Source organism: Pelodiscus sinensis, chromosome 14 (assembly GCF_052426305.1).
Source record: "Pelodiscus sinensis isolate ZL-2025 chromosome 14, ASM5242630v1, whole genome shotgun sequence".
Lineage (NCBI taxonomy): Eukaryota > Metazoa > Chordata > Testudines > Trionychidae > Pelodiscus > Pelodiscus sinensis.
The window spans coordinates 10,454,826-10,481,367 of record NC_143065.1 but is presented as its reverse complement, the minus strand read 5'-3'; the positions used below and the strand labels follow the sequence as shown (position 1 = coordinate 10,481,367).

The window sequence follows — 26,542 nt, the reverse complement described above, 5'->3', positions numbered from 1 at the left end:
CCGCTTCATTTGCATAAACATGGCTGCTGCTTTTTTCCGGCTCCTAGCTTTGCTGGAAAAAAGCGCCAGTCTAGACGTGGATCTTTCGGAAAATAAAGCCTTTTCCGAAATATCCCTTATCCTTATTTTAAGAGGAATAAGGGATCTTTTGGAAAAGGCCTTATTTTCCGAAACATCCGCGTCAAGTCTGGCGCTTTTTTCCGGCAAAGCTCCGAGCCGGAAAAAAGCAGCAGCCATGTTTATGCAAATGAAGCGGGGGGGGATTTAAATCCCCGCTTCATTTGCAATTGCGATGTGTCTAATTTGCATCCCTTTTACGGAAAAGGGGTGCAGTCTAGACACAGCCTAGATGTGACCTCACCAGTCCCGAATAAAGGGGAATAATCACTTCTCTGGATCTGCTGGCAATGCTCCTCCGAATGCAGCCCAATATGCCATTAGCCTTCTTGGCTACTAGGGCGCCCTGTTGACTCATCTCCAGCTTCTCATCCACTGCCATCCCCAGATCCTTTTCTACCAAACTGCTGCTGAGCCAGTCGGTGCCCAGCCTGTAACAATACTTGGGACTCTGCACTTGTCCTGGTTGAACCGCATGAGATTTCTTCTGGCCCAACCCTCCCATTTGTCCAGGTCACTCTGGACCCGACCCCCACCCACCAGCGTTTCTCTTCCGGTTTCTCACTGAGGTCTAAGGGCACCAGATCATCAGCTGGGGTAGATCTGGGCAGCCCGGTGCAGCCTCTGAATCCGGTTGATGTGCGTTAGTCAAGCACGATGGCTCCACGGAGGGGTAAGCGGGTGGGAGTCGCCAGTCTGAGCTTGGCAGGAGCTCAGAGTAGACGATCCAAGGGTCCCTTCCGGCTTTATGAGCCCAGGTTCCTTTGGGTGCTGGGTCCGGCGGGTGCTGATCCCCCAGGCCTGTCACAGCTTCGCACCCTAATGACAGAGACGCTCCTTCCTTTAGAACCCCAATCTCCTGGCCGTGCGGGACGTGGACAACCTGCTGCTGGGGATGAGCTCCCAGATCGCGGAAGAGCAGGACAACGTGGTGGTGGAGGATCTCCGAGGTGAGGACACGGTCTTGTGGCAGTTTGGCCGCACGTCCGTCTCTGTCGGCTGCCTGGGGCTGCAGAGATCTGGGGGTTAAGATGGGTCCTTGAGGCAGGGAAGGAGGCCTGGAGGGGGAAAGGCCTCTCGGGGCCCCTGCTGTCCTGCCCGGGAAGGGGGACCCCTGGAGCTTGTTTTGACATGACTGTGACGTTAGCTCCAATCTTGTTCTCCTCAGACTACTGGTACGGGCCCCTGAAGTACTCCCGCACCGACTACGTGGCCAGCTACATCCAGCGGGGGCGCGACCTCGGCCTGCCCACCTACAACAAGGTCCGGGAGCTCTTCAGCTTACCCCCCGCCCAGAACTGGTCCTTTTTCGCCCACGTGGACGCAAAGGTCAGAGGCCCCGAGCGGTGGTTTCCCCTCAGCTACATGGGAGAGCTTCTGCTACCCTTGTCTCCAAGTGTTAGCTGGCCTGGTGCAGTCCCAGCTGCCACAGCCTAGTGCGGACACCGGCACATGGGCCAGACAGGGTTTCTGTCGGTTCGCTGCTGGCTGTAGCCGGCTACCGAGGCTCACGAGGGTGCGTCTGTGCAAGCCACCACCTCTCCAACTGTAGTGCGGACATAAGCTTTGACTGGTCAGTAGGAAGGGCAGGGAGTTCTGGCCACGTTCTCCCCAGCCCTCCCTCCGGCCTAGCTACAAGTATCACCAGCCCCGCCCCCATGTTCCCTGTACGCCGAGCACTTGTGCGGCCACTCAGCAGAGATTCCAGTGCAGCCCAGCTGATCAGCACCATGCCCACAGCTAGGTTTGTGTTTCTCCTGGTGGTGCACATCCCCACATGTGCACATAACAAAATGTATTCCGCACATGGATGGAAAAGATTAGAGGGAACATTCCTGCACCCTGCTTCTGCGGCATCACTCTGCTGGGCGAGAGGCACGCTGGGAGCCCCTGTACCTCATGGCAAGGCTCCCCCGAGGATGATACGGGGGGGGTGTCATCTACACGGAGGGGATCTCCGTGAGGAATTGGTGGGGTTTGCAGGCTGGGGCTCTTGGTACCTGCCAACCCCAGTTTGGCCAAGTCTTGAAATCTTTGTGGGGGGCAGGGGCAGAGGACCTATTGGGCATGGTCCTTCCTTCCTCCTGCCATTGCAGCGGGAAGGCTGTGGGCCTGTACAGGGTAATACACACAGCTGGCATTGCCACCATCCCATAGCCAGCTGGCTTTGCCATAAGACCCCAAAGGCCTAATGAAACGTGCCAAGGTTTTACGTTACACGCCCTCCCACCGCAGTGCACGGGTGTAATCAGCCTTCGGGGCGTGTTCTCCAGGTCCGTCAGGAAGTAGCTGCCTTGTACGCCAATGACATCTCCAAGCTGGAGTTCCTGCCGGGGGCCCTGCTGGAGAACAACCAGAGTGCCGGAAGCCTCTCCAGCGCCATCATCTCGGACCAGTTTACGCGCCTGCGGGACAGCGACAGGTTTTGGTTTGAAAACAGCAAGAACGGGTAAATGTCTCTGCCTGGGCCGCGGTCCCCCTGCAGCAGGGCTGTGGGGCACTGTGCACGTCCCCCGCCTGTCACGGGTCTGAGACTGGGCCAGGGGCCCTGCCAAGTGGGAGCCAACGAGCAGTCCCAGGCTGGCGGAGGATGGGTTCAGCTGTCCCAGCAGGGCCCTGGCAAACTGTGATCATGCTGCTGCGGAGCCTCGCTTGTCCGTCCTTGTCCCCGGGCCCTGCGATGATGCGGGGCGGCAGGGCTGGGGGTGGAGCCTTTGTGCAATGGGCAGAGCCAGCTCTGGTCACACGGGCACGACCCAGCGCTCACGCCCTGGCATGGCCATGAGTCACGCTGTGGTCTGTGGCTTGCAGCCCTGGGATTCTGCCCAGGCTCATCTGTGGAGGGTAGGGGTTGGGGGGGGTCACACACGCTCCTGTTCTGTGGGGGGCTCTTGCTGAACGCCAGGTCTCTTTGCCCAGGTTATTCACACAAGCGGAAATTGACGAGATTCGAAAGATCACGTTCCGGGACGTCCTGGGTAACGTCACCTACGTGGGGCCGGAGGCCTTCCCAAAGCAGGCGTTCAGCTGGAGCGCGGGTGAGTGTTTCCCATCAGTGCTGCTGGCCAATGGCTGCTGTGTCCCTTCCCCCTTCCCCAGGCCCGTCGGAGGCTATACAGGAAGCTGGCCCACGACCCCCTGCCCGCCAGGTGGTTTCCAAGAGAGCAGGTCTTCTGCGACGATTTGGAGGCCCAGACCAATGGAGCCGGCTCCGGTCACATGGGAACGCCCCAACACTCGCGCCCTGGCATGGCCATGAGTCGCCGCTGGGCTGGCAACGCATTCTGGGTAGTGGCAAAGTGAGGCCCACAGCTGGCGGGTAGAACCCCAGAGATCCCAGTCCAGCCCCTCTGGCTAACAGCCTCGGTCGCTTTCCCATGTCACTGGCACGTCCCCGGTGCCCGGCCTTGGCTTGAAGCGAGTCGGGCACAATTCGTCTGTGAGCCGCGGCCCGTGTTGCCCCTGGTCCTTTTGGTGCTCGGCCCTATGAAGTTCTCCACGGATGGTGCGAGCCCGTTGTGTTCTCCATTGCGTTCTCCCAGGCCCGTCGCCGGAGGTTTATTGATTTCTCTTTAAAATATGAAAATCCTGCCAGTGTGCTATTGCCCTGCGGGGGTTTCAGCCTTGCAACACCCCATCATGATACTGCCTGGCCCGGAATGCCTAACACACGTCATTCCCTTCCTGGCCACCCCCGGGACTCCTGGGGGAACCGACGTTGCCACCCAATCCAGAGCAGGCCAATTCAGTGCCACGGTGCAGCCACCACGGGGCCCGTGCAGCACGGCAGGGCCCCGGCCGCTCAGCCTCTGGGCGGGAGAGCCACGTCGGGCCTCCAGCCCTGCCGAGCGTGAAGGGACCCCAGCGAAGCCCTCCCAGGGCCGCGTCGGCATCTTGGCACTCAGAGCCTCTTCTCTCTGCCCTCCAGCCGATCGGTGTCCTCAGCCCGGGCAGCTAACGGCGGCGCTGCTGGCCAACTGCACGCCCATGACAGTGCTGGACTATTTCGAAGGCAGCGGGGCCGGATTCGGGCTCATCCTCGTGGCGCTCTGCTGTTTCCCCTTAGGTTTGCTACGGGCCGTCTCGTCCTTGCCTGGGGGTTGTGCCAGGTCCCGCCGGGGGCAGAGCCCCGGTGCCGCCAGCTGGCCTCAGCAGGGGTTGCAGGCCCTCGCCTTGGGATCTGGCTCTGTGCTGTCCTCGGCGCAGAAACGGCCCGGTCCCGGCGGGCGGGGGGACCTCCGAGAGCTGCCGAGACCCTTCAGCTCCTGCCCGGTGCCGTGGGGAGAAGGGTGCTCGGCAGCCTGGCTGGGTCACTTCACCACGCCAGGGTCCCCATGACACCGGGGCCACGCCCGGGGGGACCGGACCTCACGTGGCGCCTAGGCGTGGGTGGGGGTCTGTGCCCGGTCGGCGGGCAGATAGTGCCGTGGCCCCGTCTGACGGAGAGACAAAAGGCAACGGTCTTCGCCAGCAGCAAGGCAGGTGTTAGAGGGAAACCTTCTAGCCGGAGGGGGGCTCGGTTACGAGGGAGCGGGGGAGGCCCCTCCCAAAGGGTTTTAAGGGCAGGTTGGGCGGGTCTAGGTTTACTCGGTCCTGCCTTGTCACCGGGGGCCGGACCAGATGCCCAGGCCCCTCCCAGCCCGCTGCCTCCATGGTCATGCGACTCCGTGGTCCTAGCAGGCGTCTCCGGTGGGACACGAGCGATGCCGGAGACGGAGGCAGAGCCGCACACTGAAGCTGGTGGCGCTTGAGAGGTGCCCTAGCGGGGGAGGGGAGTGGCCCTACATTGCCTCTGGGCCCCGTGGGAGGTGGGACTCGTTGAAGGCCCCTGCCGTGAGCCTGGTGGCCCTGGGGGGTCCCCTCGCCTCATCTCCCCCTCTCCTGCCCCTTTGCTCCCCAGTGAGCCTGTTCGTTGCCTGGATCGTCGCCACCTTCCGCAAGCGGGATTTCAAGCGGCTGCAGCGGAAAGCCAACCCCAGCCTGAGGAAGGAGGTGTCGGGCGAGGGCGTGCAGGGTGAGGCGGGGACCTGCAGGGGGCGCCCCGGCTCGCTGCATTGGGTGGCTCCTGTGTAGCCCAAGTCACGCATCTGCCAACCCCCCCTTGCTGTCCACATGGAGCCCATCACCATCAGGGGCGGGTGCTCCTCCCTCCCCAGGGGAAGGCAGGTGGCAGCTTCTGGGGCAGGCTGCAGGAAGCTGTGGGACTCCTCCCCTGCATTGCCCACTTAGCATGAACCCCCTCACGCCTGCGGGGGTGATCTCAGCCCTCCCCCTGCCCCCCCGCCGTGGGCATGGCCTGAACGTAGCCTCCAGCCTTCAAAATGGAGACTGGTGACCCGACCTCGGGCTCCCTTGCCGGGTGGAAGTGAGGAAGACAATGGATGTGCCTGGGACAGAACCAGCCCATGGGACTCCAGAACCGCGCCCATTGCTTGGGGAGGGCAGGGTTGTGGGTTCAAGTCCTGCCCATGCACCCTCTGCCCTGGGAGTGGCCGGACAGCCAACACAGGTTGCCCCATTAGGAAAGCAGGATGAGGGCGGTGGGGAGGGCTCTACGGTGGCTTTGGGGACAGGGCATCCACCTGGGGAGAACAGGGTGGGTTCAAGCCCTGCCCCCTCCACCCAACCTGGGAGTGACCAGGCTGCCAACACAGGATCAAGGGCCCCTCTGAAGAAAGGGGGAGGAGGGTGGGTTTATTTGCTGGGGGGTGCAGGGTTGGGGGCTTGAATCCCACCACCCCACCCTTGGAGCAGCTGGGCAGCCAACACCCTTCCCGCCCCTGAGTAGATGCATTTGGAGTCTCCTCACCTGGTGCCCAACACCCTGTGTTCTCTCCCCAGCCTTGGAGTGGCAAGGTCCCAAGACGGACAACAATCTCGTCTACCTGCAGCTTCACCCGGACAAGGCCATCAAAGTGCTGGACGGCCGGCGAGCCCTGCTCCGCAGCATCAGCCTGAAAACCCAGTCGCAGGTGGACGTGGTCCTCTCCATGAACAGAGGGAACAAGGCCTTGCTCCTCAAGGTTCCCAAAGAGTACGACCTGGTATGTAACGGGTGACGGGACGAGGGAGCCCGCTCTCTGCAAGGAATACGTTCCCGGCCCTGCACCTCCCTTAGCCGCGTTCTTGGGAGCCCCAGAGAAACGCTTCTGCAGGGCTGGGAATCTTCACTGACTGTTTCTAGGTAGCGGAAAAGAAGCTTCTACTAAGAGCTGATCCACCACTCCTGCCCCAAAGTCCAGTTTGAAGCGTGTGTGGTGTTTTGGATCCTGTATTGCCCCTCTTTGGTCCACACAGCATGAAATGTGTGAACAGCGGCTGTGCCCAGTTGGCTAAATAACAACCTGGGCGCCGTAGGGATGGGTCAGAGGTGTGGGATGCTCTGATCTAGGCAGAGAATGTGTCAGATGGGCCCGGAGGTTCTGCTGTTCATGTCAAGAAGCTGCAGGCTTCTCTCAAGCAATGAACCGATGTCCCCCACCTGGAAATGGACGTGTCGCCCGTTGGGTGGGCCTGTACGGGGGGCAGAGCTCCTGTGCCTAGGCGCAAAGAGAACACGAGAGGGAAGAAACATGAGATTTCCAAGTGGCAGCCTGATTCGCTGTGAGCGGGGTTCCCTGTAAGCCGAGTGCTGGGCTGGCAGCCTGGGATTCAGGTGGATTAGCAGAGCGCCTCCAGCCTCCAGCCTCCAGCATGTGTTTCTATGGGAGGTGCGCATTCACACGGGCCTGGGTGCGCACAACAAAATTTATCCCGTCCGTGGGTGGAAAAAACAAGCGGGGGCACTGGCTGCGAGTGGCTTTGGGGGCGTGGCATTGTAGCCGGGTTTAACACGCCGGTGGAGACCCATTCCCAGCCAGGCCATGCGTGGTGCCCGCTCACCCTCTCCTGCCGGGGGGGCTCCACCAGGTGCTGCTGTTCGATGGCGAGGCGGAGCGCAGTGACTTCATCCACAAGCTGACCGACTACCTGGAACGCAGCGGGCTGTTCCTCAGCGTGGCCGACATGACGGAGCAGAGCCTGCTGAAGAGAGCCGTGACCAAAGAGCAGAGGAAGCGGATCCTGGAGACTTTCTTCAGGCATTTGTTTGCCCAGGTACGGCCCCGTCAGTGCGAGGCAGCGGCGGGCGCCCGGGGACATGGAGGGTGGCTCCGGACAGAGCTCGGCACGTGATACCGCTGCCATTACTGGCAAGACACACACGAGGCCAGGCCGCCCTCCCGGTCCGTTATACACTGAGCACAGGCCGTGCTAGGAGAGCCCTGTTGAACCCCCGGCAGAGGCTCTTGCACGATGGCGTGAGTCCCCCCAAGCCAATAAATGCTTGGCTAAAACATGGGCTGTTTGCTTAGAGCTGGGCAAAGACCTTCAGCTTCTGTGTGGAATAGGAGAGGTGCGGATTAGCACAGCTGGAGTGGAACGGGAGGGGAGGGGATTAGCACAGGAGGGGGAGGGATCAGCACGGATGGGGAGGAACTGGAGGGGAGGGGATTAGCGCGGCTGGGATGGAGCGGGTGGGGGGGATTAGCGCGGCTCTGGGTGCTGAGTACGGGACTCGCCTTCAGCCTGCCTCTCTCCACGCAGGTGCTGGACATTAACAAGTCGGACGCCGGGGACCTCAACTCTGAAACGTCCTTGACAGCCAAAGAGTCCCTGAAGTGTGAGCTGAGCCGGGCTGAGTTTGCGGAGTCGCTGGGGCTCAAGCCCCAGTCCATGTTTGTGGAGTCCATGTTCTCCCTGGCGGACAAAGATGGGAATGGGTATCTCTCCTTCCGGGAGTTCCTGGACATCTTGGTGGTCTTCATGAAAGGTGAGACCTTGCAGGAGGACCGGAGAGAGTCACTCACTCACATTGCCAACAGGAAACCTCTTGTTGCAGTCACAGCCCCAGCTAAACAGCTTCCTCCTTCCTCCACCCTGCTCCCCAGCCATCACATTCAGCGGAACCTCGGCATGGTCCCTCTGTCAAATGAAACATAAAGGAACGGCCGTGTCCTGTCCTCCTGTAGTCACTGGTGTCCACATGAGTTCACAAAAGCAAGGGAGACCTCCACCTGTTAACTTCTCCTGTAGCTCTTTGACTGACAAGCTGGCTGGCAAAGTTTGACTGGTTAGTCTCTGAAGCACGGTCAACCTGTGGAACTCCTTGCCACAGGATGTTGTGAAGGCCAAGATTTTAACAGGGTTCCAAAAAGAGCTAGATAAATTCATGGTGGACAGGTCCGTCGATGGCTATTTGCCAGGATGGGCCGGGATGGTGTCCCTAAACTCTGTTTGCCAGAAGCTGGGAATGGGTGACGGGGTGGATCACTGGATGATTCCCTGTTCTGTTCATTCCCTTTGGGGCCCTGGCATTGGCCACTTTCGGGAGGCAGGATCCTGGGCTAGATGGACCTTTGGTCTGACCCAGTGTGGCTGTTCTGATGTTTTTAAGCTACCACGACCGGGCATCACTCCGTGATGTTACTCACAGGATGTTCTGACGCACTAGCAGACGAGTAAAGTCCCAGCAAACTCCCCTGCTGCCTCTTCAGGAGGCAGTGGCAGGGGGCAACCCACAACCACCCCTGCTATCACGGGCTTTTTGTCCCTGCCGTGTCGGGCAGTTTGGGGGAGTAGCTTGCCTGGGGAAGTCCGGAAGGACTGCACTGTAGTGGGTGCATTCGGGAGCTTCCTTCAGAGTGCGTCTACATGGTGAAATTGACCAGAATCACTACAGCAGCGATTCTGGGATAACTGCCTCTGTAGACACTCGAGTTAGAAACAACCGTGATTTTATTCCTGGCCATAGCGCCAGACTCTGTCCCAGTTTCACCCCAGGCTGGAAAGGAACACACGCCTGCAACACATTAGGAAATAAGGCCAAATGAGATAAGGAGGCTTCCAGCAAACCTTTGCTCCATGCTGATCATTAAGACTAGAACTAAGGGAATCGTTCAGCGTAAATAATTTGCTGGGCAGATGTTGCCGCTTTCTCTCTTTGTAGCCTGCAGACAGGTAATGACGGTGCCAGGTGTTCCTGCAGCTTTCCACAGTGACTCCTCCTTGGCTGCGGGGTGGTTCGGAAGGAGCCCGCTGGCGATTTTCCAGCTGTGTGCCCTCATGGGTTCATATATGAACCCGGAGGGTTGATTCTGCTCCCCAAAATGCCGCGTTGTGTCCTTCCCTAACCCACGTGTGAACTGTGAATTCGCACGCGACTATGTAGGGAAGCATTTGAAATGGACGAACGTTGTGTTCGGCCAGCTGTCGAGTTCTCGTTTCACGTCTGTTCCTGCTGGGAAAGCTCACCAGACAGCGGAGAGGGAAATCACACACGGGGAGCAGCCAACACAGCTGAAACAAGCTGGCTTAGGTCCCCCGACGGACGCTGGCGGGCGCCGTTCTGCGGCGCGTTCACAGCTGGGACGGCGAGCGGGTTACTGCGGGCCCCAGGAGCCCCACCTGAGTCCGGGTAAAATGCTTTAGTTGGCAACAGAAGCAGGAGGAGTTGCTTAGTCCAGCCGCCTTCTTCCCTACCAGGGTCCCCGGAGGAGAAGTCCAAGCTGATGTTTGCCATGTACGACGTCGACGGGAACGGCTTCCTCTCGAAGGAGGAGTTCTTCAGGATGCTGAGGTATTCCTCGGGGGCGGTCGGCTCGGCGCGCGCTTCTCTCACTCGAGACGCTTCCCGGGGTCCAGCCTGAGCCCCTGGGGGTCCAGCGTGGGCCCAGTACTCAGAGCTGAGAACCACGGGCCCGGTCCTGCTGCCCTGCCCAGCCTCTTCTGAAGTGGCTCGAGCGCTGGTGCCGCTGCCAGGTGGATGTCGCCTGCTGCCCCTCGCCCTGCCAGGCCCGGGCGCTCCCTGGAGCCAGAGGAGTGCCCTGCAGCGCCGCCTTTGCCCCTTGCTCCAGGTCCTTCATCGAGATCTCCAACAACTGCCTCTCGGGCGAGCAGATCGCGCAGGTGAGCGAGTCCATGTTCCAGGTGTCGGGCTTCCAGGACAAGGAGGAGCTGACGTGGGAGGATTTTCACTACATGCTGCGGGACCACGACAACGAGCTCCGCCTCACCCAGCTCTGCATCAAAGGTCAGTGCGGCAGGGGCGGGCCAGGCGACCTGGCTGGGGGGCTGGCCCCGGAGGCAGGGCTGGGGGGGCTGGCCCCGGAGGCAGGGCTGGGGGCGCTGGCCCAGAGGTCCTGTCTGTCCTCCAGCGGCTCTTCTCCTGCAGCCCAGGTGCTACAAGGTGGGGAAGGTGCTTTCTGCTACGGAGACTCCACCCGCTGGCCCTACCCTTGTGCAGAGCAGGCTGGCGCCCTAGTGACAGGGTCCCGTTGCCTCCCAAGCGGAGAGCCCGGGCGCAGCACGGGGCCCAAAGCAAAGTGCTCCGCTCAGGAAGGAACAATCTGTGTCCCGCACACAGAACGGGAAGCGACAGTCTAGGGAGGAGTCCGGCAGAAAGGGATCGAGGGGTCAGAGTAGCCCACCAGCTAAACATGAGTCAACAGTGCGACACTGTTGTAAAAAAAGCCAACACGATTCTGGACGTACTAGCCAGAGTGCAGTGAGCGAGACCCGAAAAGCCGTTCTCCCGCTCTACTCCGCGCCGATTAGGCGTCAGTTGGAGTTTTGTGTCCAGTTCTGGGCACCACGTTTCAGGAAAGATGTGAAGAAATTGGAGAGGGTCCAGGGAAGAGCAACACAAAGGATGAACGGTCTAGAGAACAGGACCCCATGGGGGAAGACTGAAAGAATTAGGCCTGTTTAGTTTAGAAAAGCGACGTCTACACGGCGGCAGTGTTTCGGACGAGGAAATGCAAACGGAGCGCTCTCATTTGCATATTCTCCTCCGAGCCTTTTTCCGCAAAAAGGCTCGGAGGAGAATATGCAAATGAGAGCACGAGGTTTGCAAACGAGCGCTCCGTTTGCATTTCCTCTTCCGAAACACTGCTGCAGAGTAGATGTAGCCTTAGAGGGGTGAAGTCGGCAGCTGTCAAGTATCTAAAAGGGTATGTCTACACTACCCCGCTAGTTCGAACTAGAGGGGTAGTGTAGACATACCCAAAGGGTGTTACAGGGAGGAGGGAGAAAAATTGTTCTCCTTGACCTCTAAGGACAGGATGAGAAGCAATGGGCTTAAATTGCAGCCAGGGAGGTTTAGGCTGGACATTAGGAAGAACTTGCTGCCTGTCAGGGTGGTCAAACACTGGAGTAAGATGCTTTGGGAAGCCGTGAAACCTCCGTCATGGGGCAGCAGGTTGGACAGACGCCCGTCAGGGAGGGACAGTGCTGGGCCATGCCGTGGGGGCAGGGGACTGGACTGGAGAGCCCCTCCCCATGCTAGTGCTCTGCGCTCGTCGCCGTGTCCCACGTTTGTGCTTTCTGCTCCACACAGGAGTGCCTGACGTGTTCAAGACAAACATGAACAACCGCGTCTCCTTCATAAACAAGCCCAGGACCAACGGGTAAGCTGGACCCTGAGGCCTGCAGCTGCTGCAGTCCCTCCTCCCCACCTTGCGGGGGAAGGGGAAAGAGCCTCCCCGCTCTGGTTTCTGAGGCCCTTTCCCCAGGAGAGGAGCCCCTCACACCGGGGGGAGCCTTCCCCATTTCGGTGGCCACCTCCAGCCAGGGAAGGAGTCATTTTGTGAGACACGTCTCCCTTGGCGGAATGGCTGCTGTTGGCCTGGCTCTGGGGTGGGGGCAGTTCTAAGCGAGGTCTGTCCCAAGCCCCCGGCAAGGGGGACGCCCCACACATCCCCCCCCCCCGCGTCACTCGTCACCCTCACCTCTTGACGAGAGCGGGGGAGGCGCGAGGCCCCGCCCCACGGCTGGAGCGACACAGCAAGGAAGTTGCAGCCGGCTGTTCCATCGAAACTCCTGTGAATTTACTGATTCCCTTTGGAGTTCCCAGCCGTCTGCCGTGTCCTTGCTGCTGTCTCTGGACTTTCCAGTTCCTGGGATTAACGGCCTTTTATGGCCGCGCTTTAAAACGTATCTTATCTGCCTTGATTGAAGTACCTGTGAGTCGTTATCAGTCCCTAGCGAGGCTGCCCCTTCCCGGAGAGCCGGCTGCCGTTGCCTGATGCACCTTTGCATCGTCTCGCTGCTCTCGTTCCCGAGCGGGAGTGTAGCAGTGAGCCGAGGCGCCAGCCCAGCCAACCGCTAGCGGGTGCTCTGTCGCGGAGCGAAAGCGTCTCCGCCCCAGGGAACCCGCACGCTCAGCGGCACTAAGGACCGGCCGCACGGCTCCATGACTGAGCGAAGCCCTGAGGACGTTCTACCCCCGCGCGGGCAGGAGCGGGGCCACGGTCACTTCCCCGGGAGCTGACAAGGTTTCTTTCGTAGGACGACGCCTCACCAGCCGCACTTGTACACCGAGGCCCAAAGGACCAAATACCAGCGGAGCAAAGTGCACCAGAAGGTCCAGCAATTCAAGCGGTTCATCGAGAACTACCGGCGCCACATCGTCTGCGTGGTGCTCTTCTCCGCCATCACGGCCGGCGTCTTCGCCGAACGCGCGTACTGTGAGTTCAGAGCGCCCCCTGCTGGCGGGGCGGGGCGGGCTGCCGGGAGCAGGGCCCTGTGTGCTAGGCCACCCGAGGGGGGGTTAGGAGACAGCAAGGGGAGTGTAGGACACAGCTGCACAAGCCCACGTCAGAGCAAGGAGTCCCCGGTCAGACTGACAGGCGGTGCAGAGGGGCCAGGTTCTGGCCAGCGTGGCGTTCTTTCCCATGGCATAGAGCTAGTTCCTGTGCCTGCTGCCCACACCTTGGCATGGGGCGATTGGGGGGGCATAGGAGGGGCAGATAGGGTGCATGCGGAGTCCCAGTCCTCCACTGGCATGACGTTCCAGCGGGGCACGTTCAGACAGGCCCCCTCCATCACCGGAGGACCAAGGCAGGTGCTGGCAGACCAGCCCTCTGAACCGGCGCTGCCCACCGCGCCCTGGGGACGTGCCGGGTTGGTGGAGGCGAGCCCCGCCCCGCCCTGCCGATGACCCCCGCCCTGCTTCCTTGGCAGACTATGGATTTGCCTCGCCGCCCACCGGAGTGGCGCAAACCACCTTTGTGGGCATCATCATCTCCCGGGGGGCGGCGGCCAGCATCTCCTTCATGTACTCCTACATCCTGCTCACCATGTGCCGCAACCTCATCACCTTCCTGCGGGAAACCTTCCTCAACCGCTACGTCCCCTTCGACGCTGCCGTGGACTTCCACCGCTGGATCGCCACGGGCGCCCTCATCTTCTCCAGTAAGTCGGCCATGGGGGCGTGGGGGTGATACTGACGGGGAGAATATTCCCCAGAGACAGACCTCGGCCAGGGCTGGTCAGGACCCCTCTCCCCCCCACACACACATGCGCGCACGGAGCGACACTGGCAAACACTGCATCGTAGAGCAAGCCTTGGTTGTCTGGCTCAGGCCCTGTGTTTGGGTCTCGAGCACTGGTACCCGGCCGGGCGTCCCCATGTATCTGCTCTGTCATAAGAACATCAGAACAGCCAGACTGGGTCAGACCAAAGACCCGCCCAGCCGAGTGTCCTGTCGGCCCACAGTGGCCAATGCCAGGTGCCCCAGAGGGAGTGAACCGAACAGGGAACCATCACGTGATCCATCCTCTGTCACCCATTTCCAGACAAACAGAGGCCAGGGACACCATTCCTGCCCAGCCTGGCTAACAGCCATTGATGGACCTAACCTCCATGAATTTCTCTAGTTCCTTTTTGAACCCTGTTAAAGTCCTGATCTTCACCACATCCTCTGGCGAGGAGTTCCACAGGTTGACTGTGCGCCACGTGAAGAAAAACTTCCTTTTCTTTGTTTTAAACCTGTTACCTATGAATTTCATTTAGTGACCCCCTAGTTCTTATGTTACGGGAACAAGTCAATAACTTCTCCTTATTCATTTTTTCCACACCAGTCAGGATTTTATAGACCTCTAGCCTATCCCTCCTTAGTCTCCTCTTTTCTAAACTGAAAAGTCCCAGTCTTTTGAATCTCTCTTCAAATGGGACCCGTTCCAAACCCCTCATCATTTTTGTTGCCCTTCTCTGAACCTTTTCCAGGGCCAATAGATCTTTTTTGAGATGAGGTGACCGTGTCTGTATGCAGGATTCAAGCTGGGGGCGTCCCATGGATTTATACAGAGGCAATAAGATGTTCTCTGTTTTATTCTCTGTCCCTTTTTTAATGAGTCCCCACATCCTGTTGGCTTGTTTGCCGGCCGCTGCGCCCTGCGTGGGTGTTTTCCGAGAACTCTCCACGCTGACTCCAAGAGCTCTCTCTTGCATCTTTGTTGCCAAATTGGTCTCCCTCATATTGTATGTGGAGTTGGGATGGTGTTTTCCAATGTGCGTTACTTTGCACTGATCGGCATTAAAACTCATTTGCCATGTTGCTGCCCAGTCCCCGTGCCTGGGGCGAGCCCTTTGCCGCTCTCCGCAGGCCGCTTTGGACCGAACTGTCGTAAGCAGTTTGGTACCAAATGTTGCCACCTCCCTGGTGACGCCTGTCTCCGGAGCACTGAGCACGCTCTGTCTTTGCTCCGCAGTTCTGCACACCTTGGGCCACGTAGTGAACGTTTACATCTTCTCGGTCAGCCCGCTCAGCATCCTCTCCTGCCTCTTCGCCAACGTCTTCATGGACGATGGGTGAGTGGGGGGGGGACGCCATGGGGAGGGGCTCGAGAGCTCTCATCCAGCCTGCCCACGAAGTGATCTCCTTGGGCGGTCCCAGGAGAGGTCTCTTGGCTCCCCGGGCAGCGGAGAGCAGGGGGCGTTTGGCTTGTTCTGTGGAGGGCAGGGGGTGACACCGTCTCATCCCTCTGCAGGTCCCAGATGCCCCAGAAGTACTACTGGTGGTTCTTCGAGACCGTCCCAGGTAAGGGGGACCATCCGTGCGGGCCACGCATGGCGGGGGGGATCTGCACAGCTCCCCCACCCCTGCACTGGGGGTTCCAAGCCAGGCTCCTCCTGCCCCACTGCCCCTCCTTCCTCATCCCTCTCTCGGGCAGGCATGACCGGGGTGCTGCTGCTGGTGATTCTGGCAGTGATGTACGTGTTCGCCTCCCGCCACTTCCGGCGCATCAGCTTCCGGGGCTTCTGGATAACGCACCACCTCTACGTGCTGCTTTACGTCATGGTACGTGGGGCGGGGTCCTGCGCCCTGGCGTCGCTCAGAGCCCGCCCGGGCTTGTGCAGCCTAGACTCACTGCGCGAGGCCCGGTTTGTCCTCTGCCCACAGCAGGACCTGGACTGGCACAGCAGGCGGCGGCAGGAGGGGGGGGAGCGCTCCCAGGGACTGTACACGGGGCAGCCGAGCGGGAACCTTGCAAACAGAGAGAATGCACAAGTGGCAGGCAGTGATGCCCAGTGGATAGAGCCCTGGGCTAGGAGACCTGGATGCTAGTCCCTGCTCAGCTCCTGGGCGAGTCACATCCCTGCTCCGTGCCTCAGTTTCCTCCTTGTACAACGGGCATGCAAAGAAAGACGAGAGCTGTGTCCTAGCTAGCAGGTGCCCAGGGTGCTGTGTGCCAGCCTGCCTGGCCGAGCCTTCCTGCCCCTCATGGCGCTGCCACCGCGCTCCTCCCTGGGCGGATTCCTGGGCGGAGCGCTGTCCTCAAGAGCCTGCTGGGCACCGTGTTCCCAGGTCATTATCCACGGCAGCTACGCCCTGATCCAGCAGCCGCGCTTCCACATCTACTTCATCATCCCGGCGCTCATCTACGGGGCGGACAAGCTGGTCAGCCTGAGCCGGAAGAAGGTGGAGATGAACGTTCTGAAAGCCGAGCTCCTCCCGTCAGGTACAGGGGAGGGGGTGGCTGCCGGGGGATGGGGGTGAGCGGGCCCATCTGCAGGACCCCCCGCAGGCGGGCACCAAACCCAGCTTTCTCAGGGCTCTGGAGCCCCCAAGCCGCCCTGCGGGCTACACTCTCCTCTGGGAAGCACCGCTGCCGGCCTCCACGCCAGCCGGACTCAGCCTGCTCCCGATCCCAGCCAGTCGGGCAGTGACGCTCTCTGCTCTGCCCAGATCCCCCTGGGCCTTGGTGGCAGGGGGCGTGTTGGAGCTTCCGTGGGTGCGTGCGCATCACCCTGGCGTGGCTCAGCCCAGGGGCAGCCGGTTTCCCAGAGACGCTGAGCAAACCTGGGCCTTTCTCGTAGGCGTTACCTACCTCAAGTTCCAGAGGCCGCAGGACTTCGACTACAAGTCTGGGCAGTGGGTGCGAATTGCCTGCCTCTCCCTGGGGACCAACGAGTACCACCCCTTCACCCTGACCTCTGCCCCGCATGAGGACGTGCTGAGCCTGCATATCCGAGCCGCCGGGCCCTGGACCACCCGGCTGCGGGAGCTGTACTCCCCGGAGAGCGTGGCTGAAATCGGCAGATATCCCAAGGTACAACCGAGCATCTCCTCCCCAGGCAGTCCGAGGTGGGAAGGGGGGACCACATCTCTGGAGAGCAGAGTCCTCCAAGCACGACGAAGCACAAGCAGAGAGAGCCGGGTGTGCTCTGGCTTCACCCCTGGATTCGCTGGCACCTCAAGAAAGATCTCTTGGCACTGGAAAAGGTTCAGAAAAGGAGTAGGGTTTGGAACGGGTCCCCTATGGAGAGAGATGAAAAAGACTTGGACTTTTCAACGTCAAAAAGAGGAGACTTAGGATATGTCTACATTGCAATTTCGTTTGTCTGCATTTGCATTCCTTTCTCAAAGGAGGAATGCAAATAAAGTGCAGATTTGAATTTCCTGCGCTTCATTTGCATAATGGCGGCTGGCCGCTTTTCCGAAATAGTATATTTTGAGGGAAAAAAATGGGGTTATTAAAAAAGAAACCCTTCCTTCGAAATAACCCAATTTTTTCTCAAAATACGCTATTTTGGAAAAGCAACCGGCCGCCATTATGCAAATGAAGTGCGGGAAATTCAAATCCGCGCTTCATTTGCAATTCATTTGTCTGCATTTACATTCCACTCTCGAAGGAGGAATGCAACGTAGACATACCCTAAGGGGGAGAGGGGATATGATAAAAGTCTATACAATTCCGATGGGTGTGGTGAAAGTGAATAAGGAGAAGTTACTAACTTGTTCCCATTACATAAGAACTAGGGTTTCAGAGGGGTTGCCAAGTTGGTCTTTATCTGGAAAAACTTAAAAAACAGCTAATAGTCTTGCAGCACCTCTGAGGAAGTGGGATGCGCCTACGAAAGCTCATGACACCATCAACATGTTTTGTTAGTCTCTAAGGGTACGTTAAACTACATGCCTCTGTCGGCAGAGGCATGTAGATTTGTTTTTTTGGCAAAGGCAAATGAAGCCGCGATTTAAATGATCGCAGCTTCATTTACATTGCTGCCGCACTGAGCTGACAAACAGCTGATCAGCTGTTTGTCGGCTCCCGCACTAATCTGGACGTTCCCCCTGCCGACATCAAAGCCCTTTGTCGGCAGCCCCGGTAAACCTCATTCCACGAGGAATAACGGGGCTGCCGACAAAGGGCTTTGATGTCAGCAGGGGGAACGTCCAGACTAGTGCGGGAGCCGACAAACAGCTGATCAGCTGTTTGTCGGCTCAGCGCGGCAGCCATGTAAATGTAAATGAAGCCGCGATCATTTAAATCGCCGCTTCATTTGCCTTTGCCTATGTGTCTAATCTACATGCCTCTGCTGACAGAGGCATGTAGTCTAGACACAGCCTAAGGGACTGCAAGACTATTTGCTGTTTTCTAAGAACTAGGGGTCACCAAATGAAATTCATAGATTGCAGGTTTAAAACAAAGAAAAGGAAGTTTTTCTTCACCCTGTGCACAGTCAACCTGTGGAACTCCTTGCCAGAGGATGTTGTGAATGCCAGGATTTTAATAAGGTTCAAAGAAGAGCTAGATAAATTCATGGGGTTTAGGTCCATCAGTACCAGTAGCCAGGATGGGCACGGATGATGTCTCTAACCTCTGTTTGTCAGGGGCTGGGAGGAGGGATCACTTGATGGTTCCCTGCTCTGCTCACGCCCTCTGGGGCACCTGGCATTGGCCCCTGTTGGCCGACAGGACACTGGGCTGGATGGACCCTTGGCCTGACCCCGTCCGCCCGTTCTAATGTTCTCCTACGGCGTCTGCTGACCCCGCCCCGTGCGTTGGTTTCTATAGCCGCAGGCTGCGTGAGGAACGGGCCAAGGAAACGTCGCTGGCCCGGCTCCTGCCTGCTCCAAGTGGGCGTTAGGGACCTCGGGCACTGCTTGCGGCAGGTCACTGCGCTGGGCTAGCTGGTCCCTGCTCCGCCCGGCCGAGGGGGCCGCATTGCTCAGCCAGCCGGGCAGGGTTTGCTAACCCCGGCTTCTTCCCAGCTCTACCTGGACGGGCCATTCGGTGAGGGCCACCAGGAGTGGAACAAGTTTGACGTGTCCGTGCTGGTGGGAGGAGGCATCGGGGTGACTCCCTTCGCCTCCATCCTCAAAGACCTGGTCTTCAAGTCCTCCGTCAGCGCCAAGATGCCTTGCAAGAAGGTGAGCGGCCACAGAGCACGAGGGACCCCTGGCCCCCCACTGGACTGGCTCCCTGGAGGGTCTGGCCCGTCCTGCAGTAATGCCTAAGGGCCGGGCTTAGCCCTTGTCCCCCAGCTGTCCCTCTCAGCCAGCCGCAGCACCGTGCTGTAGCCAGGCGTGTCCCCGGGCCCTGCGCCGGGTATGGGACCCGGCGCCACACGGTGCCCTCAGGGGCCCTGAGACACTCAGTGGCCCGGCACCGTGAGGTCTGCCCTGCATCAGAGCGCCCCCTGCTGGCTGCACCCTCACCCCCCTCCGTGCAGGGATTTCACCCTTCCTGGCCAGACCCTGCTGGGGGGCCTGTGGCGGGTCCCCAGGATGGCACCCGCTGCAGGGATCCCCGGGCTGGCTGTGGGGGTGCGCAGGGAGGGCTTGGTGCAGGGGAGTCCCCTGTGCGGGGGCCCTGCCAGTGACCCACCCTCCGTGCGCTCTCAGATCTACTTCATCTGGGTGACGCGGACGCAGCGGCAGTTCGAGTGGCTGGCCGACATCATCCGCGAGGTGGAGGAGAACGACCGGCACGACCTGGTGTCCGTGCACATCTACATCACCCAGCTGGCGGAGAAGTTCGACCTGCGCACCACGATGCTGGTGAGCGCCCCGCCCCACGCGGGCCGGGCAGGAGAGCGGGGCCCCACTGAGAGAGGGCACAAGCTGGTAGTCATTGCCCCCTTCCTCACCGTGTCTCTGCCCCCCAGCGCCGCCCTGTGCTGGTCCCATTCCTCCATCCGATGTCTTTGCCCCCAGAGCAGCCCTGTGCTGGTCCCATCCCCCCATCCCATGTCTCTGCCCCCCAGCGCCGCCCTGTGCTGGTCCCATCCCCCCATCCCATGTCTCTGCCCCCCAGCGCCGCCCTGTACTGGTCCCATCCCCCCATCCCATGTCTCTGCCCCCCAGCGCCGCCCTGTGCTGGTCCCATCCCCCCATCCCATGTCTCTGCCCCCCAGCGCCGCCCTGTGCTGGTCCCATCCCCCCATGCCATATCTCTGCCCGCCCAGCGCCGCCCTGTGCTGGTCCCATCCCCCCATGCCATGTCTCTGCCCCCCCAGCGCCGCCCTGTGCTGGTCCCATCCCCCCATGCCATGTCTCTGCCCCCCCAGCACCGCCCTGTGCTGGGCCCACCCCCCCATGCCATGTCTCTGCCCCCAGCACCGCCCTGTGCTGGGCCCAGTCCCCCCCATGCCATGTCTCTGCCCCAAGCACCACCCTGTGCTGGGCCCACCCCTCCATGCCATGTCTCTGCCCCAAGCGCCACCCTGTGCTGGGCCCACCCCTCCATGCCATGTCTCTGCCCCCCAGCGCCGCCCTGTGCTGGGCCCGCCCCCCCATGCCATGTCTCTGCCCCCAGCGCCGCCCTGTGCTGGGCCCCCCCCATGCCATGTCTCTGCCCCAAGCGCCACCCTGTGCTGGGCCCACCCCTCCATGCCATGTCTCTGCCCCCCAGCGCCGCCCTGTGCTGGGCCCGCCCCCCCATCCCATGTCTCTGCCCCCAGCGCTGCCCTGTGCTGGGCCCCCCCCATGCCATGTCTCTGCCCCCAGCGCCGCCCTGTGCTGGGCCCCCCCCATGCCATGTCTCTGCCCCCAGCGCCGCCCTGTGCTGGGCCCGCCTCTCATGCCATGTCTCTGCCCCCAGCACTCCCTGTGCTGCCCCCCCCCCCATGCCATGTCTCTGCCCCCAGCGCCGCCCTGTGCTGGGCCCGCCTCTCATGCCATGTCTCAGCCTCCCCCCATCCCATGTCTCTGCCCCCTGTGCTGGGCCAGGGCAGCCCCCCGGCCAGTGTCGCGGCGCGTTGGTTCGGGCCAGGCCAGGGCAGAGCAGAGAGCCCCGCCCTCGCCCGTCTCCCTCTGACCCCGGCGCCGTTCTCCTTCCAGTACATCTGCGAGCGGCACTTCCAGAAGGTGCTGAACCGGAGCCTGTTCACGGGGCTGCGCTCCATCACGCACTTCGGGCGGCCCCCCTTCGTGCCCTTCTTCAAGTCCCTGCAGGAGGTGCACCCCCAGGTCAGTGCCGCCCAGCGCCGCGTGCAGGGACTGGCAGTGGGGTTGTGTGCTGGGGGAGCCCAGGGAGACCCGTGTGCACCTGGGCAGCCCTGGTGCCAAGACGGCCTGGAGGGAAAATTGCCAAATAGCCACAGGCTGGGCAGGGCAGGGCCCCGTAGCCTCCCAAGGGAGGGGGAGGCATGTGCCAGTCCCACCTACGGGCAGCATGACAGTCCCACGCCAGCTGGCCTGGGCTGGTCCTATCACAGGCCCACGTCCCCCCCGACCAAAGGGGCACACGTCCGCCAGCCCTGCCCCTGCACAGAAAGAGTCCAGAGCCTTTGGGGCACAGCCTGGCAGCCAGCCGGCGAGACACCCCAGGGATCCCCAGGGCCACTGGCATCATCGAATCCTAGAGCTGGAAGAGACCTCAGGAGTCATCCAGTCCAGCCCCCGGCCCAAGGCAGGACCAATCCCACCTAACTCAACCCGGCCAGGCTGGCGGCCAGCGGGCTGGCGTGTTTGCGCCGGGCCACGGCAAGGAGAGACCAGTGCAGCTGGGGGCTGCACACGCAACGTCCCCATGCTGTGGGGACGAGAGCCCCCGGAGCTCCCGCCGCGATCAGGCCCACTCCTGCGCGGGGAAGGGACCGGCACGCTCGGGCGCTCTCCAGGCAGAGCGGGGACAGTGACTGGGGGGCTACAGAGGCGCGGGAGGCAGAGGGAAGGGAGCTGGGCCAGAGGAGCGGGATGCAGACAGCCCACCTGGAAGAAAGGGGATGAAATTAACCGATGTGCCATAGGGCTGAATGGAGGGGGGGGAGCTGTGCCAGGCGGGGGAGCCCCTCTCCCAAGGGAGCCCCAGCACGTGGTGGTGGGGAAAGTGAGATGGAAACGGGGACAGAACTAGAGCCAATTTCCTGTGGGCGCCAAGGGGGGATGGGCCGTGGCTGCAGCCAGCGGCTGAAACGCCAGCGGGGCTCCGGGAAAGAGAAGCAAAGGCGGCTTTTGTTCGCCCATCGGCTGCAAGACCCTGGGCTGGCAGGCGTGGTCGGTGGCTGCCCGTCCGCATGCAGGTCCCGATCCTGGCCTCTCCCGGGCTGGCGCAAGGCAGTGGGGCGGTGGGAGATGGGTGGGAGCGCAGCGGGTGAGAAGCTACAGCTGCCCACCCCTCCTTTGGCGGGAGACAAGCAGAGCTGGCACGTGGGGGCAGCAGGGGGAACCGCTCCGAGCCCTCGCAGAGCTGGCCGGGCCGGGCCAGGCTGGCGGAATGGGCGGGGCGCTGATCACATGACACCCCGGCTTTCCTGCTCCCCCAGGTGTGTAAGGTTGGCGTGTTCAGCTGCGGCCCCCCGGGGATGACCAAGAACGTGGAGCAAGCCTGCCAGCAGATCAACAAACTGGACCAGACCTACTTTGTGCATCACTATGAGAACTTCTAACCCCGCCCCCCAGCCCCCCAGCCAGCGCCTGCTCCCTGGGCTGCCACGGCCAGAACTAGGCACTTGCAGAGTCCTGGGGAAGGTTCAAAGGGCACTGCTGGGTGTCCGCGCCACGTCCCCGCAGAGCCTCCCCTGGAGCCGCACTGTCCCTGCAGGGATTGCACAGGGCGCTGGCAGCAGGTTCCCTGCGTCCTTACCCAGCGGGGAGCCTCTTGACTGTGATTTATGGTGATCCCCAACGGCAGCATAGCCAGCCAGCCAGCCAGCTCAGTTCTCCCACCCCGTGGGGACACGCTGGGGCCGGCAGGGGCCTCTTGCGCCCTGCCCTGAGCACTGCCTTTGGAGCACGTCCCCGACCGCAACAGCCGCTGAAAAGGGGCTTTGCCTGGGTCGGCATCAGCCCTGGGAACACCATCAGGCAGCTTCGCACTGTGGCACAAGGGGCTTCTGTTCCAGGGCTGCATCGCCGGAACGTGGCCGCTGGAGCACGCGCCTGTGGCCCCGTGGCCAGCTCCTGGCTGGCGTGTATGTGTGTGCGTGTGCATGCACGCATGTGTGTATGTGTGAGTGCGAGCGCAAGCGTGTGTGCGTGCATGCGTGTGCATGTGTGTGCGAGTGCATGCGCGTGCGTGCATGTGTCACCCCCCCTCAGCTGTGCACACCGAGACGCTGCCATTCAGCATCCGAAGTGCAAATCTCGCAGCCCCACTGGCCCGGCTGCCTCTGCCGACCCCGGGGCCAGGCTCCAGCCTGCCCGCACGCCAAGCCACGGCAGAGCCATTTGATCTCCGTGCCCCATGCGGACACATGGGGGGGGGCAGCACGATGCCTGCCAGGAGCTGGGGCCGTGTGTTCACTTGGGATGCTGACCCCCCTCCTGTGGAGGTGTCATGTGGCCCTCGCCCCCTCCCAGCACACCCCGCCCAGGGCTCAGCACCAGCAGGTCCAGTGGCTGCGGCCAGCATCTCCGCGGTGCGCCAGGGTGGATGCAAGGGGGCACCAGCCCGGCCACATCTCTTGCATTGAGACCCGGGGTGTGGGCACAGCGGCAGCGGACGGGGACACCTCAGCTATGGGGCACGGGAGGCTTTTCAGCCTGCCCAGCAGCGCCGGGATGGTTGCCAGTAAATCCAGGACAGAGCCAATTGCTGGGCCCCCGGGTGGACCCGAGCGATTGGAACAGAGCGAACGGCGTTAACGCCATGGGGCTGACGTGGGACACAGGCAGCACCTAGGACTCGGGCTGCACTCCTTCCGGGGGGGCATCCCCCCTCACTGCCAATGGCCGTAGCCGTCTGCACAAGGCACCCCAACGCTGGCCTGCATCAAGGGGGTTCACACTCAGCTACACTGGCCCAGCTCCCGCCTGCTCCTGCCACCCTAGCAGAGACATGCAGCCTCTTGCTTGGCCACGCAGGTGCGTGTTGGCTTGGAGTAGCTGCATGCATGAAACCAGGGCTTGCTCGCTAAAGAAACAAATGTCTGTGCTGACTCATTGCACTTACTGCTGCTATTACAGGTCAACTCCCTATGTCTGGGACTATTCCCTGTCTGTATTTAATGGCTAAGCCTGTAGCTCTTATTTTTGTGGTCTGCCCCCCCAAAAGCCCTGTGTAATTTACTAGCTGACGATTCGTGCCTCTTGAAATGACAATAATGATTATTGCAAACTGTCAACGTATTAAAACACCCTTTTTGTGTGTTAAACTCCATGGAAGGCTCCATGTTTCAGACCCAAAGCTGGACAGTTGAAATCATGAATATAGACGTTGCTGTGAATCTGTAATGACACTGATTTTAAGGCACCGCCAAAATAAAACTGGTGAAAAGTGAACTCCATTGCTTGTCATTGGCAATTACTGGGCTTTATTATTTGATCTGTTGCAATCATTCCTTCCCAGGCAGCAGGTTTAAAACAAACAAAAGGACGTTTTTTGTCACACATCAGACAGTCAACCCGTGGAACTCCATGCCAGAGGATTTTGTGATGCCCAAGACTATAATAGAGTTTTAAAAAGACTTACCGGTAGATAAATTCATGGCTTTATAGTGCAGCAAGGGAGGTTTAGGTTGGACATCAGGAAAATCTTCCTAGCTGTCAGGGTGGTTAAACACTGGAATAAATTGCCTAAGGGGGTTGTGGAATCTCCATCCCTGGAGATATTTAAACGCAGGTTGGACAGACACCTGGCAGGGATGGTCTAGACAGTGCTGGGTTCTGCCGTGAGGGCAGGGGACTGGACTTGATGAGCTCTCGAGGTTCCTTCTGGTTCTAGTGTTCCACGTTTCTGTGGAGGAGAGGGGCCATCACTGGCTACTAGGCAGGAGGGGCTGGGAATGGGCAACAGGGCAGGGGGCACCTGAAGGTTCCCTGTTCTGGTCATTCCCTCTGGGGCCCCTGGCATTGGCCACTGCTGGGAGAGAGGCCACTGGTCCCGATGGCCTTTGGGCCGACCCAGTCTGGCCGTGCGTCTCAATAGGCTGCGTGTTCCTGCCTGCTTGGGCACTGCCCAGGAAGAGCCGACAGCGCAGCGCCGGGGAGCAGCCTGGACTGCGCCGCCGTGGCGGTTGGGTACCACCTGAGCGACGCGCGTGGCCTGTCGGGAGTGCAGGTGCGACCTGCAGCAAGGGCCATGTCTGGGCTGGCAGCCGGGGGTTAGCGAGGGAGCCTCCAGCGCTGACTCCGCGAGCTAAGGGGCCGGGGGGTAGCAGACTCAGCTCTGCTGTTGGGGGGAGGGGGCAATGCGGGACGCTAATGCAGGGAGGACGTTGGCACAGAGGCCGCTCTATGTCGATGTGCCGGGCTACAGACGCCGTTGTGGCTGGCTGGTGCAGTGGGGAATGGCCAGCAGGCCGGGCTGCCCACCCAAGGAGCTACAATAGAGGGGCATTAGCTCAAGCTATTCAAGCACTGGCGACTGGTCTTCAGGCAGGAGCCCAGGCCTGGCGAGGAGGGTAGGGGTGGGGGAAGGCACCGTGGGTCAGCATCAAGGTACAGCAGGAGGCCCCTGATGGCCCCAGACAACCCCAACGCCTGCTCAGGGGGCGGGGGCGCGATGGGGGCCCAGGGCCATGGCACGGGGTGCTGCACACTGTGGAGCGCGGGGTGTCTGGTGCTGTTAAAGCCAGCGCCATGGTGGGCTAGCCACGGGGCACAGGCAGCGCATGTGGCATCTGCACCTGCGCCAAGCACCCCGAAGTGCTAGCCCAGCTGGCTCAGGCTGGCAGGCGGGGGGGGGGGGGTAGGTGTCTGGTTTTGAACCGGACAGTCCAGTATTTGAGCTTTCTGGTCGGGGAAACAAATGGAGAAAATGGAAATGAGAAACTCGGAATGTCCGGTGCGTTCTAACTCCGACGGAATGTGGATTGTGATGTCATGTCAAGTGTGGCCGGGATTTTCGTTGAAACCATCTGGCAACCCTACAGGCAGGGTGGGTGGAAGAGGCCGAGGGCTGCGTGTTGGTGGGCCCCAGGAGCGGGTGACAGATAGACGAGCCGCACCCCAAGATTGTGAACAGCGGCTCTACACTAGTGACGCAGGCATAATAAAACACCTAGGGGCAGGACTGGCAACAGACTCTCTGCTGGGCCAATAAAAGAAAGTTCTTCTTCACACAGCGTGTGGTCAACCTGTGGAACTCCTTGCCAGAGGAGGCTGTGAAGGCTAGGACTATAATAGTGTTTAAAGAGAAGCTAGATAATTTCATGGAGGTTAGGTCCATAAAAGGCTATTAGCCAGGGGATAAAATGGTGTCCTTGGCCTCTGTCTGTCAGAGGCTGGAGAGGGATGGCAGGAGACAAATCACTTGATCATTGTCTTCGGTCCACCCTCTCTGGGGCACCTGGTGCTGGCCACTGTCGGCAGACAGGATACTAGGCTAGATGGACCTTTGGTCTGACCCAGTACAGCCGTTCTTATGTTCTTATGGGCCCTGAGCAAGGGGGGAGAGGGTGTGGCACTGGGCCCACCCAGAAGGGGCAGAGCCTTGGCAGGAGAGGGTGGAGCAAGGGGCAGCCAGCCCTCAACACAACTTGGACCACGGCATGAGACGCTCTGGCCATAATTTAAGTGCCCAGGGCACCTGCCGCTGCGGTAGCAACAATGGCCTTTTCAAATTGCCACGCCCCGGGGCAACTGCCCCCCCCTCCCCCGTCGGCAGCCCTACCTGTGGCTGGAGCTGTGATGGGGAGACATGTTACCATTTCTCAAGGGTTCACCAACTCTGCCTGCCCCCTGTCCTGGCAGGCCAGCGCCTAGCAAAGTGCAGGCAACAGTGTTAGCCTGTTGTTCAGCTATGACTTATTCACAGCACCTGTTATGTACAGCGTGTGTGCGCTCGTGGGGCATTGTAGGGGTACAGCAGCAGGCCAAGCGGTATTTTGAGGGGCTCGTCTCCCCCAGAACACAAGGCCTGGAGGCCGAGGCCGGCACGCGTCCAGCGGAGCTATTTCAGGCCTTGGTGACAAGAAATGCTGACCTCCGCCTGTGCG

At 60.7% G+C, this 26,542-nt stretch overlaps 1 protein-coding gene across 2 annotated transcripts in view; it reads left to right on the top strand.

The window, feature by feature from the left end:
• DUOX2 (dual oxidase 2) overlaps nucleotides 1-23,880 on the top strand; it is a 77,046-nt gene extending 53,166 nt beyond the window's left edge. For both annotated transcript variants that reach the window (XM_075897466.2, XM_075897468.2), the window contains 23 exons: nucleotides 965-1,067; nucleotides 1,286-1,446; nucleotides 2,391-2,566; nucleotides 3,037-3,155; nucleotides 4,046-4,183; nucleotides 5,018-5,131; nucleotides 5,959-6,161; nucleotides 7,027-7,212; nucleotides 7,702-7,927; nucleotides 9,640-9,733; nucleotides 10,011-10,186; nucleotides 11,492-11,561; nucleotides 12,442-12,620; nucleotides 13,117-13,347; nucleotides 14,647-14,746; nucleotides 14,926-14,975; nucleotides 15,109-15,236; nucleotides 15,744-15,897; nucleotides 16,256-16,488; nucleotides 18,432-18,590; nucleotides 19,065-19,220; nucleotides 20,502-20,630; nucleotides 21,929-23,880. In XM_075897466.2, the coding sequence (XP_075753581.2) occupies nucleotides 965-1,067; nucleotides 1,286-1,446; nucleotides 2,391-2,566; nucleotides 3,037-3,155; nucleotides 4,046-4,183; nucleotides 5,018-5,131; nucleotides 5,959-6,161; nucleotides 7,027-7,212; nucleotides 7,702-7,927; nucleotides 9,640-9,733; nucleotides 10,011-10,186; nucleotides 11,492-11,561; nucleotides 12,442-12,620; nucleotides 13,117-13,347; nucleotides 14,647-14,746; nucleotides 14,926-14,975; nucleotides 15,109-15,236; nucleotides 15,744-15,897; nucleotides 16,256-16,488; nucleotides 18,432-18,590; nucleotides 19,065-19,220; nucleotides 20,502-20,630; nucleotides 21,929-22,051 (3,408 nt within the window). In that variant the 3' untranslated portion in view covers nucleotides 22,052-23,880. The remainder of the gene's footprint in view (nucleotides 1-964; nucleotides 1,068-1,285; nucleotides 1,447-2,390; nucleotides 2,567-3,036; nucleotides 3,156-4,045; nucleotides 4,184-5,017; nucleotides 5,132-5,958; nucleotides 6,162-7,026; nucleotides 7,213-7,701; nucleotides 7,928-9,639; nucleotides 9,734-10,010; nucleotides 10,187-11,491; nucleotides 11,562-12,441; nucleotides 12,621-13,116; nucleotides 13,348-14,646; nucleotides 14,747-14,925; nucleotides 14,976-15,108; nucleotides 15,237-15,743; nucleotides 15,898-16,255; nucleotides 16,489-18,431; nucleotides 18,591-19,064; nucleotides 19,221-20,501; nucleotides 20,631-21,928) is intronic.
• Nucleotides 23,881-26,542: the final 2,662 nt, after the last annotated feature.